Source organism: Eptatretus burgeri, chromosome 11 (genome assembly GCF_056783735.1).
Source record: "Eptatretus burgeri isolate ZD-2024b chromosome 11, Ebu_testis_v1, whole genome shotgun sequence".
NCBI classification, from domain to species: domain Eukaryota; kingdom Metazoa; phylum Chordata; class Myxini; order Myxiniformes; family Myxinidae; genus Eptatretus; species Eptatretus burgeri.
The window spans coordinates 95916110-95928605 of NC_140971.1; the positions used below are offsets into that span (position 1 = coordinate 95916110).

At 41.0% G+C, this 12496-nt stretch overlaps 1 protein-coding gene across 5 annotated transcripts in view; it reads left to right on the forward strand.

Moving 5' to 3' along the window:
• LOC147017701 (engulfment and cell motility protein 2-like) overlaps positions 1-12496 on the forward strand; it is a 361388-nt gene that overhangs the window by 126911 nt on the left and 221981 nt on the right. For all 5 annotated transcript variants that reach the window (XM_085847513.1, XM_085847517.1, XM_085847516.1 and 2 more), the window contains exons 3-4: positions 741-867; positions 7709-7749. In XM_085847513.1, the coding sequence (XP_085703639.1) occupies positions 790-867; positions 7709-7749 (119 nt within the window). In that variant the 5' untranslated portion in view covers positions 741-789. The remainder of the gene's footprint in view (positions 1-740; positions 868-7708; positions 7750-12496) is intronic.

A 12496-nucleotide genomic window follows, 5' to 3' on the forward strand; every position in this document is an offset into this window, starting at 1 on the left:
TGTATATGTATATATATGTATATGTATATATATATATATATGTATATGTATATATATATGTATATGTATATGTATATATATATGTATATATATATATATATATGTATATATATATATATATATGTATATATGTATATATGTATATGTATATATATATATATATATATATATATATATATATATATATATATATATATATATATATATATATATATATGTATATATACATACAAACCGAGGTCTATTTCCCCAACTGCTAAGGTCCAGGGGTACGTTGGTATCGCGATTGAAGACGCGTGACCCGAGGCCTGTGCCGAGCCAGCCGGCGTTATAACCCCGGAGATGGCGGTGGTGAGGGTGGCGCCGAATCTGTAACGTTTGGCTATCAAGACTCGGGTGCGAATCCCGCCACCGCTGAATCCTGAACAATATATTTTTATCCTGAATTACAAGTTGATTGCATTATGAGTTTGTCTGCTGGTTTGTTTGTCCCTTGACCTCAGTCATAAACATGAAGAGAATATATAAGAATTTGGCCAGAATGCTATCCAAAGGTCTGAGCTGTTAGATCTCTTAAACTAACTCTTTCTCACCTTTCCCGTCTCACCCATGACCCATTCTTCCTATTCTTTCCTTCTGTCCTAATCACTGTCTCGCTTATACAGAAAAGTCTGACCATGACAGGTTATATAATCCATTGAGAAGATTTCTGGGTTTACTGAGCAAATGTCTTTTTGCAGTTTTACATCAACGGGGGTGACTGTACAAGTTGCACAAGAAGCGTGCGTGATGCCACCACCGCAAGATCTCATCAAAGTGGCCATACAGTATCCAGGCCAGTTTCCACTTTTCATTGTGATTAACCAGGTGAGACAATCGTCCTCGATTATTTGTAGGTTGTATTACTGTTATTGTTTGGATTGATTAATACGATAACGATCAAAGGCCAAATCATGGCTTTTCATGAGAAGCCAGCTCCTGCCAGAGCACCTGTGCTTGTCAGCCTGTCAACCACTGCTGGCTACATTTCCTTTCACAAAATAAAAAGTATTTTAAAAAATGCGGAGGTGTTTTGCGTTCAATTTGATTCAATTGAGGCAACGAGTGTTGACTTGGTCAAAAAACAAGATTATGAAAGGCCTATATAGCTCAAATTGTTTTATTCGTTCCGTTCTTATATTTCCTGGGCCCAACAACAACCACCCCACATGTGACTTGACGGGACAACATTCCTGCGCTGTTATATTCTTCAACCCAATTACCGTGAAACAATTATGTTACATTGCCCTTAATGAACCTTATTTCCTGGGACAGACAAAGCCGATCGACCTTACGCAGAGTATTGCTGGGTCTTGGTAGCTTTTTTGTTGCCAGATCTTGTCTGAGTTACAAGCCGATCTGAACCAATCAGTTTGGAACTCGGATAAGTTTGCCTTTTTTTTTTAAATATAGTTGAGGCTCATGGAAGCGCTAGAATCAAGTGTATGTAAGTTGATCATAGGGGGACACAATCATTGGTATCTCCTGCGATGAGGCTGAGTCTGGGTCTCTCACGTTCTCACTGCAGGCAGATTGGTGGTCTTTCTGTCTTCTACCGGCCGTCTCCTCTCCGGCCTGGCCCCCCTCCTCTGTCTTAGATATGTCCCCCCCCACCCCCCCCATATTTCCACAGGGTGTTCAAGGTCCACCAGCAACCCCCTACTGGTAAAACTACCAAAATGAAAAATCACTGCTCACCTTCACTCTTTCATTTCTCCTTTTTTTTTCCCCGTCTTTGGAACAAACTCCCACACTCTCTTCAAGCCTACTCTTCCCTCAAAGTCTTCAAAACAGCTTGTCATCACCATCTCGTATCTTCCCCCATCCAAAACCACGATCTTTTCTACCCCCGCTAATCCACCCAAACCCACCACCTTCACATTCCCTACTTTCCTTCCTGAAAGTCCCTGTAGTGTCCATCTTGTTTACCCTGTGTTCCTTGCCCCATCCCTCTCCCTTCCATAGATCTCCCTCCTAATGTCCCTGTTCCACACTGTTTTTTTCCCCCTTCCCTCTCCCACCCCTCTTGTCTCCGGTTCCCCTTGTGGTACGTTCCGTGTGTTAGCTCTCGTACGAGCCTCGACGGTGTATGCAAAAAAAAATAAAATAATCCAAGCTGCGTTGATAGGTACAGCTCGCCACAGCACAACTCGCATGACAATACCATACAACGATGTTCTGCACAGGAAATTATACTGAGGAATTAGTTACTTGATAGTGTAAAAGTTTATTTCCATTCCTTTCATCCTATAATTTATTTGTAAAAGGAGCTGGTTTCTTTGTCACGCTTCATTCTCAAGGGTTTCTGTTGAGGTATAATAATAATAAGGATGACCGCACTGTCGTCACAACCTACGACAAAATCGGGTAACGGGCCAATTGGGAAATGCGCATTATTTTTTTTTTAATGTTGAAGGCTACAGGCACGGACTAAATAGTCCTCATTGAGGCCAAGCCTTAAATAAAAACTGCATAGAGAAGTAAGAAAAGAGAGAATAAAGTGAGGAGGGAAAATGAGTGAGTAAGACAAATGTATGATGAAAAGTATATGATGCTTGTTTGCAGAAAAGAGAGATTAAAGCTAGCCCCATAGCTATAGTTTGAGTGAGACAGAAAGTAAGACCAGCAATCCTGACACGGAGAGAGTGTAAGATGGTTCCGGGCACCACTTTAAACGCTCCTAAGTCAGAACGGTAGTACCATCCTGGGCGGTTGCCGTCGACAATGTACCACAGAAAAAAACCGGTCTAACCGGATGGGTGTTTTTGTCAGAGACACCATCTCCTTACTGGATGGCCGTTGGCTCAAGGAGCTCATCCTACAGGAGCTCATCCACCCTTTGGCAGGTATTGTTTTTCATCCTGGCAGGGTCACAGTCACCCTCCCCACTGGCAAGCCAGTGAAGGGTGTCGGTTTAGTCGCCGACAACCCGACCATGCAGCAGGTAGCACTGGGTTACATGTTACCAGTGGTAGTCAAGAAAGCTGACTGACCTGACGTGGAAAGAGTGCATTTAAAGCACTCTTAAAAGATGAACAGTGTGATTGGAAAACACACATTTACTGCGCTTTTGAAAGATTAACTCGATGCCTCTCATCCATGTCACCCACTGTGATATTAGAATGAGCTGATTCGTCACACGTTCACGGATTTTTTAACCCCAATATGGGGCCGTTCAAAAATTCCGTAACACTTTTTTGGGGGGAAGCACGTACCGTTTGTGCTGACGGGCTTGATTAAACCTTACTAATAATTCTTATTCGACATTGATTATATTTTTTGGGTTACCTCATCCTGAGTAACACTCAACCCAAACAAAGCCAATTGAAATCTGATTCAACAAACTCAGGCAGTGTATAATTGGCAGAGGCTGACAGGCCTGTTGTCTTCGGCCCACCAGAAAAACGAGATGGCGGCCATATTATTTTGCTCCATACATTTTCCCTTCTGTCCTGACAAGTGCCCCATTCCCTGCTGATGAGAAACATTCCCATAACACGATGCTGCCACCACCATGCTTCACAGTTGGGATGGTGTTCTTTGGGTGATGTGCTTTGTTGGATTTGCGCAAAATGTAACGTTTTGTATTTCGGCCCCAAACTTCCATCTTGGTTTTGTCAGACCACAAAACCTTTTTCCACATGGCTTCAGAATCTCTGGATTGGTTTTTTGCATAACTCAAACGGGACCCAAGGTGGGCTTTTTTGCATAATGGCTTCCTTATTGCCACCCTCCCATGCATGCGAGACTTGTGGAGTGCTTGGGACGTTTTTGTCACATGCGCACACTGACCAGTCTTTGTCGTAAAGCCCTGTTGCTCTTTCAAAGTTGCGATTGGCCTCTTGGTGGCCTCTCTGATCAGTCTCGTCCTTGCTTGCTCATCCAGTTTGGAGGGACAGCCTGATCTCGGCAGGGTCTTGGTGGTACCATACGCCTTCCACTTCTTAAAGATTGTCTTGATTTTGCTCCAAGGGATATTCAAGGCCTTTGATATATTTTTATATTCATCCCTTGATCTGTGCCTTTCCACAACTTTATCCCGGAGGTCTTTTGGAAGCTCCTTGGTGTTCATGGTTGAGTCTTTGGTGTGAAATGTGCCACCTCGCAGAGGAAACCCACAGGAACAGATGATTTTATTCCGAAATAATCAGAATCATGACAATTTAACACAGGTGGAGGCCAATCAACTTGGTGTGTGAATTAACTTTGTGTGTGATTTTGAAGGTGATTGGTTACACCTGAGCTAATTTACAATTGCTATTATATCGGGGGATGGACACTTGTCAAACCAAGATATTCTAGTTTTGCATTTTAAATTAATTTTCTGAAATTTGTGGAATTTGTTTTTCAATTTAAAGTTGTGGGTTACGATGTGTGAATGTACTGATTTAATGAAATTCAATTCCAGGTTATAAGGCAACAAAAGGTGAAAATTTTGAATGGTGGGGGGGGGGGGTGTAGACTTTCTATAGGCAATGTAGCATTACCACTGACATGACATTGCACAATCACTATGACACTGTGAGGGCTCCTTCATTGTTGCGAATGACTACTTTAGTTAAGCAATGAATAGTCCTAAATGAAACCATTTGTTGTGGCGAACCTTCACCGGTACAGTAAACCCTCGCCATTTGCAGTGGTTGCACAGGTTCACATTACATTCTCCAAGCTGTATCGTCAACCTCCTGCTGTGTCCCATGTTCCACATATGAATGATTAAGATAAGATAGATAAGATTTGTTTTGATTCTGAACGGGGATTCATTTTACATCAGTTACCTCAGTTTTGCCTGTCTTTCCGAAACCTGTACGTTTCGGTACGTGGTTATTTTGAGGTAACAAACGTGTCTTTTTTGGGCTGTCATTGTGATCCAAAAGTTAGGAGTGTTACTATTGAAGGCAACAAGCCTTGTGGACTCTAGAACGGCTCAGTGCTGAGGACAGCACAGGGTAATTGGCATTTGAGAGGATCCATTGAGTCCCAAATACTTACACCAGTGTAGGTGTTGCTCAATCACCCTCTCCATAAATGCACTGAGCAGGGCATGACCGCATAAACCAATTTTTTATATGGCGCACCACCATTTCCTCTCCAGAATAAATTAGAAATCGGTTTAAGCTGGCCGTCGTCCTCCCATGCTGCAAGACCGACTCGATATCTCCAAACAACAACTGCAAGCTCCCTGCTGCCTCGCTCAAGACCTGTCTGCTGCCATTTTCCCATGATAAATGAACATTTCCCTGCTCTGACTTATTTTTTTTTTTACATGCTGGTCCCATGGCCAATGAACTGCTGCCCCATTCTTCCAAGATGTATCGGTTGTTGTGCAACTGTCATGTAATGCTCATCTGATTCTGTCTGAAGGCCATCGAGGGGTACAATAGCACAAGTGTTGCTAATCATTCCTGTATTTATAATGGACCGTTTTCAAATGTTATTGTTTACAAAATTTAAATTAACACTTCTTTTTTCACCTGTTCAAACTGCCTGTCAGCCTTTCTCAATAGTAACATTTGTACACGGAGATCGTCAAGCACATTGGCAAATTATTGTACACCGCTCCTTCCCAGTTCCATATCTAGGCGATGCATGACGCCATCGCTGGGCGCTGAAGGAAGGGAGTATGTACTCAGTTTTCACTCCGTTTTCTTGTTCGTTTGCTTTCTTGTTCGTTTGTTTTCTTGTTCGTTTGCTTTCTTGTTCGTTTGTTTTCTTGTTCGTTTGTTTTCTTGTTCGTTTGTTTTCTTGTTCGTTTGTTTTCTTGTTCGTTTGTTTTCTTGTTCGTTTGTTTTCTTGTTCATTGGTCTGGGCGATTATCTCAGCCATCCTTGGAGCTAGGAAGCTGAAATTTGGGGACAAAAGTGAAGATGTGCTTTGGCAAAAACATTTTTATTTTTATTTTTATTTTTTGATGAATCAATTAATTGATTAATTACTTTATTGTTATCAATTTATTAATCACTTATTTTATTTCTAATTTTAGCAATATCTCAGGCATATTTTGAACAAGGAAGCTCATATTTGGACATGATAAATGAACATTTCCCTGCTCTGATATCTGACATGGAATCAGTGACCACATGATTTAGCTATAAAAGGGTATTTTGATTTATTGATGCATCAATTAATCAATTAATTATTCTTTTTTTTTCAGTCACTTAATTTTTGAAAATTCTATCGCCAGGCACCAAAGACACCCTGGCAATGTCACGCGCTGGAGGATTGTTATTTATTTATTTGACATGAGGGGGGGGGTGGTGTACTTTGAACTTGTATTTGCATTCTTTGGTTTTCATCATAATGCCCGAGTTTTTTATTTTTTGTGTTGTATTGATTACACCAACATAAGATATATAGGCTAAAAACTCAATCATATCGAAGCAAAATAACAACTTGATGTCATTAGTGTAAATCGTGGTTGACAGGTAACTTCTTGTTTTTTTTTTGGGGGGGGGAGATGGCCCATGTGCATGTGACGACTATTTACCAACCAAGCCATCTGTCCTCCATCGATCGGTCTACACCTGGCCTTTCATTGAGGTCTCCCATCAAAATAGAGCTCGATTGTGCCTCGCTTACGAGAACCGACTACTCCATGTGTATTATGCAAGCCAATCACTTATAGGTGTTACTTTTGATTTAAATTAAGGAATTTTGAATTTTACTTTCACAGTAAAAGGAGATAAAATAGTTTTGAAAATGGATCTTTCAGACAGACATTTTGTTTTTCCTTCCAATTGAACATGTGCAATGCCTCCTTTTAGGGAAGTGCTTGGAAATGAAATGGTCTATGATCGCAAATGAAAATGATTATTTACTCTCTGTCATTGGTTCCACTTTTCATGGTCATGAGATTGACCTTTTGAAGACATTCCACAATGAGAATTGGACCGCCTTACTTGCATTTTGGATCAGGTGTACAGTGGAGAACACGCATTGTACAATGTATTCCCAAGGCGATTAGCATCATGTGCTCGAGTGTGCTTCTTTCCAGTACGCTATGCTGTTGTAAATGTTCTAGCTTTGTACCATGGTTGCCTGACGATTTGTTGTGCCGGTGGTATAGGCCAATGACTGTTGTGTTTGGCAGGCTTTGTGAAGCAGCATGCCAGTAGGCGGAAATGGCTTTTCATTCCCCTGGCCATTAATTGCTGCTGCTGTTTGTGGGATTGCTTTGGCTGACGATGGAGACAATCATGCCTCTATTAGGATGCATTCATGCCTGAAATGTAGAGAAAGTGCCCTGGGGTAGTTAATGGGCTGTGATGGTTAGTTACCTTGTACTTGTGTTTTATCCCATGCAACTAAATCGCACTGTGTGCATTTACGCTGTGTGCCAGTTGTCTTTCCACAACGCTTGAAATATTTATTGTCCTCAGAAGGTGAAATCGTTTTTATTTTGATTATGTGATCACATGATATTGATAACTATCAGCGAAGGCATGATTGCTTGTTTTGAAGGCTTGTATTGCAGACTGGGTGTAGTAGGATGGTTTTACAGGGACTCATGTGCAGGATCGAGTGAGTTTCTTATAATTACTCGAGAAAGATAATTTGCACGTTTGGGTTTCACTCCCTGCAGTGATTCCATGGAGATGATGTTTGATGATTGAGAATTTTAAATAATAATTTAGGCTGTGGTGTCTAACACACTTCTTATCTTTTTCAGAAAGATCCTCTCAGCAATATCATCCAGGAGGTGTGTGAAAGGTGAATTGTTCAAACCTCCCATGTGTGTGTCCGCACACACACACACACACACACACACACACACACACACACACACACACACACACACACACACACACACACACACACACACACACACACCTTGCTTGGAAGAAATATTTTGCACCTCTTTTACTCATTAACACCTCCTACACACCCCAAAGTTTTCCAATTATATTATCAGAGCAAACATGGTGTATGGTGATTGCCATGGGGTGGCTGGCTGGCTGGCCTTGCATTTTTGGTGACACCAGAAAGCCATTTTCCGGTTGTTTTGAGATTTCAGTGCACACTCTAATAATAATTATAATAGAGTGTGTTCTGTAGTTGATTGTTTACATCCTCTGTATGTACATTTTTTTTGCATCTGCTGACGAAGTCGTCGGAGGCAACGTTTTCAGCATGTCCGTCCCTACGTGCTAATTATCTCCACCACCGAAGGTGAAGGAGGTTATGTTTTTACCCCTTTCTGTCTGCTTGTCTGTCTGTCTGTCTGTTTGTCTGCAGGTTATCTCAAAAAGTTGTGGATGGATCAGGATGAAACTTTGTGGACATGTTGGGTGTGTGACAAGGACGAACTGATTAGATTTTGCTGAAGATCTGGATCCGACTACAAGGATCTTTTTTATGTGTTTCTTCACCATTGAGAGATATGGCTAAAAACGATATGTAGCAAGTTATTTAACCTCCGCCGTCGAAGATCGGAGGTTACTGTTTTCACCCCTTTCTGTTTGTTTGTTTGTTTGTGAACAGTATTACGGAAAAAAACTTCTCGACGGATTTCGACGAAACTTGGTGGGGGGGTTAGGTCTGGTCCAAGGATCATGCCATTAGATTTTGGACTTGGTCCAAAATCCAATATGGCCGTGATGACTGCCAATTAAAAAAAAATATTTGAATTTTTTTTTTCATTTCTACATGTTTTAAGTGATTTCCAACCCCCCACCCCCAAAAAAAATTGTTAGAGAAAAAAAATTTTTGCAACTTTTTTTCAACAAAATTTAGATTTCTTTTTTTTTTTTTGCATTTATACATGTTTTAAGTGATTTCCAACCCCCCCCCCAAAAAAAAAACAAATTGTTAGAGAAAAAAAAATTGAAAATTTTTTTTCAACAAAATTTCGATTTTTTTTGCATTTCTACATGTTATAAGTGATTTCCAACAGAAAACATGCCAGAATTATAATTGCGGCTGATTTTGGAACTTCAGGTGGATATACCCACGTAAAATCAATTTCTCTCTCAAGGAATCTATTTATGACGAATGAATTGAGTATGGAAAAGTTAAAAGTAAAAGGGAAAGTTGCAAACTATAACTCCGTGAGCACTGTTGACGTCAAATTGAATGAATAGGATATCAGGTTCACTTGAGTGACCTAGCAGTATTGGCGGCGGAGGTTTTGCACTCTACCGAGTGCTCCTCCTCGAGTTTTCTCTGTTTTCTCTGCAACCGCTTATCTGATTGACACGACATTATCACCATAGATGTGACTACTCATGTAGAATGTTTTGATCATAATTATGACATCATTGGTCATTTGTTGTGGCAGCCATGTTGGAAAAAAGGAAAAACTCTATCTCTGAAACTGCGCTGTGGAAAAAATTGAAAACTTGAAACATGCAAAGTACTCCCCCATGGGAAACAAGTTTGATGTTTTGATGATGTCATAGGTGGCTTCGTTATCACATCATAATTGCATGTCGAACGCTTCGTGTGATCGTATGAAAATCTTTGAAGGTTTGTTGAGGATATCTGAAAGTTAAATTGTATGGGCGGAAAAAATTGATGACGTCATCGGTCACGGAGTTCATCAGCCATATTTTTTTAACATAAAAAAACGTTCAAAAATCATTTTCTCTGAAATGGCTGAACAGATCGAGGCAAAACTTCGCATCCATGATCACCTATCCATGAAGACCAAAATGTTCACCTATGATGTCATCGGTCACATGGTTTGGCAGCTTTGATTTTTTTTTTTGAAGAATAAACCTTTAAAAATGTTCTCCAGAACGTCTTGACATATCGAGGGGAAACTTCACCCACCAAGCCTTGGGGATACCAGGGTGTTCACGAATAATTAATAAGTCACATAGTCTGAAAGTCATATTGGTTTGAATGTAAATCTTGAAAAAATTCTTTCTTTTGAACCTCTTCATCAATTGACATGAAACTTCACAATTATGATTCAGTGGTGATGGGGAATAATGTTTCATATTCCAACTTGATCAGACACATTGGTCTGGCAGCCAGAACTATTTAATGTTTTAAATCTGGGTTGAGGGATTGAAATCAAACTTGGTAAAAGTAAGTATATTGATGTAATAATTTGGGCAGAGGCCTATCTGGCGACGTCGAAGAGTGCCCTTCTAGTATATTATTTTACCTCTTTAGTGGTGGACTTTCCCTTAATTCTGTTCCAAACCTGAGAAACAGCTGCATTCCATTTCATATGGACAAAGGCCTGGAGGCTCTGAGGCCAGCTTGTTTATGTGGTTAGCATAGGAGAGGTCATGGTTAACGGTGAGGCATTGAAGCTTACAAATTCAAGAGACTGAACCTCATCCAGTGGTCGACCATAGAAATAGATAGGTGGGTTAGTTTGACGATGCTTCTGGACCGACAGGGTGAGACACTGAGTGTGTGTGTGTGTGTGTGTGTGTGTGTGTGTGTGTGTGTGTGTGTGTGTGTGTGTGTGTGTGTGTATGTGTGTGTGTGTGTGTGTGTGTGTGTGTGTGTGTGTGTGTGTGTGTGTGTGTGTGTCAGTGTGTGTGTGTGTGTGTGTGTGTGTGTGTGCACTTGTGTTTGTGTGTGTGTTTGTGTTTGTTACGCTACTCCTTCAGTTCTGGTCCGATTACATCCAGACTTGCTACATAGGATCAACATAACCCCAATTCATGTATTGGGATGTTTTTATCTTTACCGGTGGTTTTGGGGGGGACAGAGGGGAGAATGCAAATTCTCTATGTTAATGTGTATTGTGTAGCGCCGCTCTAGGTGGGAGAGGATAATATAAGTCCCCACCCTTCATGGGACAGTGTTCCTGTCCCCAGGTTTTCTAGTGCAGTGAGGTGTTTTGAGTTATAAGCAGTAGGTATGTTTTTGCTTCATGCACGTAACTTCATGGGTTATTATTATTATTTTCTGGGGCGATTGAGCCAGTTGTCAGTTACCTATACGCCACCAAAATATAGGTATGTGTCAGAAGAACGTGTTGCATGCTTGGAACAAGATCACCTGTAGGCTGGGTACTCTGCTGGTGTGGATAATAGACCATGGGTTGTAGTGTGGGTTTTCTGTAAAATATAATTCTCCCCCATCCAAAACCACGATCTTTTCTGCCTCTGTGAATCCACCCCAAACCCACTTCCTTCATATTCCCTGCTTTCCTTCCTGAAAGTCCCTGTCGTGTCCATCTTGATTTCCCTGTGTACCCCCGTCCCATCACTCTCGCTTCCACAGATCTCATGTCTCTGTTCCACAGTTTTTTTTCCTTTCCTCTCCCCCCCCCTTCTTGTTTCCTGCTCCCCTTGTTGTACGTTCTGTGTGTTCGCTCTCATTCGAGCCTCGACTGTGTATACAAAAAATATATATATATATATATATATATAAAATAAAGTGGGGCCTTAATTAACATGCTTGTTCATTGTTTTGTGTTATTTATTTTCATGAATAAAAGGGTTATTTCAAACATAAAATGAAGATTATTTTCTTGAGTTATTAAGATCATGAAACTTATCTTTAATAATCAGAATTATGATAAACTTGATCCAATCATGCGATGGTAATGTTGTTGATGGTGCCGATAAAGACGAGTTGATGAAGATTATGGTGGTCATGATGATTTAGGATTTGATGAGGTTATTGTATTGACGGCCCATGTTAATTCCGTGAATAAATGTGGAAAAGATTTCACCAACCCGTGCTTATTTGAGCACATTGACCACAATCCGCAAAACTTGCCTCAATAAATTCAATGCGATCGAGAGAATCCACGAACGGCAAGGCCCTCGTGTACATCAAGATCCCTCCCCGTCACTGTCGCCGTAGCATAAGAGAGATCCGCCATCGACATTGATCGACTTGGCCAGTAACGAAGCGTTGTGAAAGTTCACTTGTTCTTCATCAAATTGATCAGACATTTGTGCTACTTCTTTGCTGGCTTGAACATTTATTAGGAGTACTGTTAACTTGCGGTGGTTTATCTACGAGACGCAAATCATGCCACGGGAATAGTTCAGGATTTCCAAGATGGAGTCCTCTTCCTACTTCCATCCACATCTTGCACAACGGAGTGATGGGTGGTGCACACCCTCGAGTTATGTGTAGGCCGCCAGTCATCGGGCCTCGTACTCTTGTCATCCACTGCGGCCTTGAGTATTAACAGGAGATGGCAGGAACGCAACACCTCATCCGCAGATATTTCTCACATTTTCGTGAGTCCTTTTTGCATCCAGGAACACAACACAATTGTAGTTAACCTTGAGGAATTGCCCTTAGTTTAACTCTTTCGTTTTAAAGCTGCAAAGTGTGTTTAAAACCTATTTGATTTTGCCACAGCAATGGCAGGTTCAAAGTGCTCTGATGATCAGCGGAAGTGAGTCGATGATGGTGAACGCACAGCACATGTGTGAAAGGCATCAATGGGCGTTTCCAAGACATTTCAAAAGTCCCTTATTGCATACTCAGACTATACAACGAACGTCATTTGCAAGGAACTTTTTTACCTAAC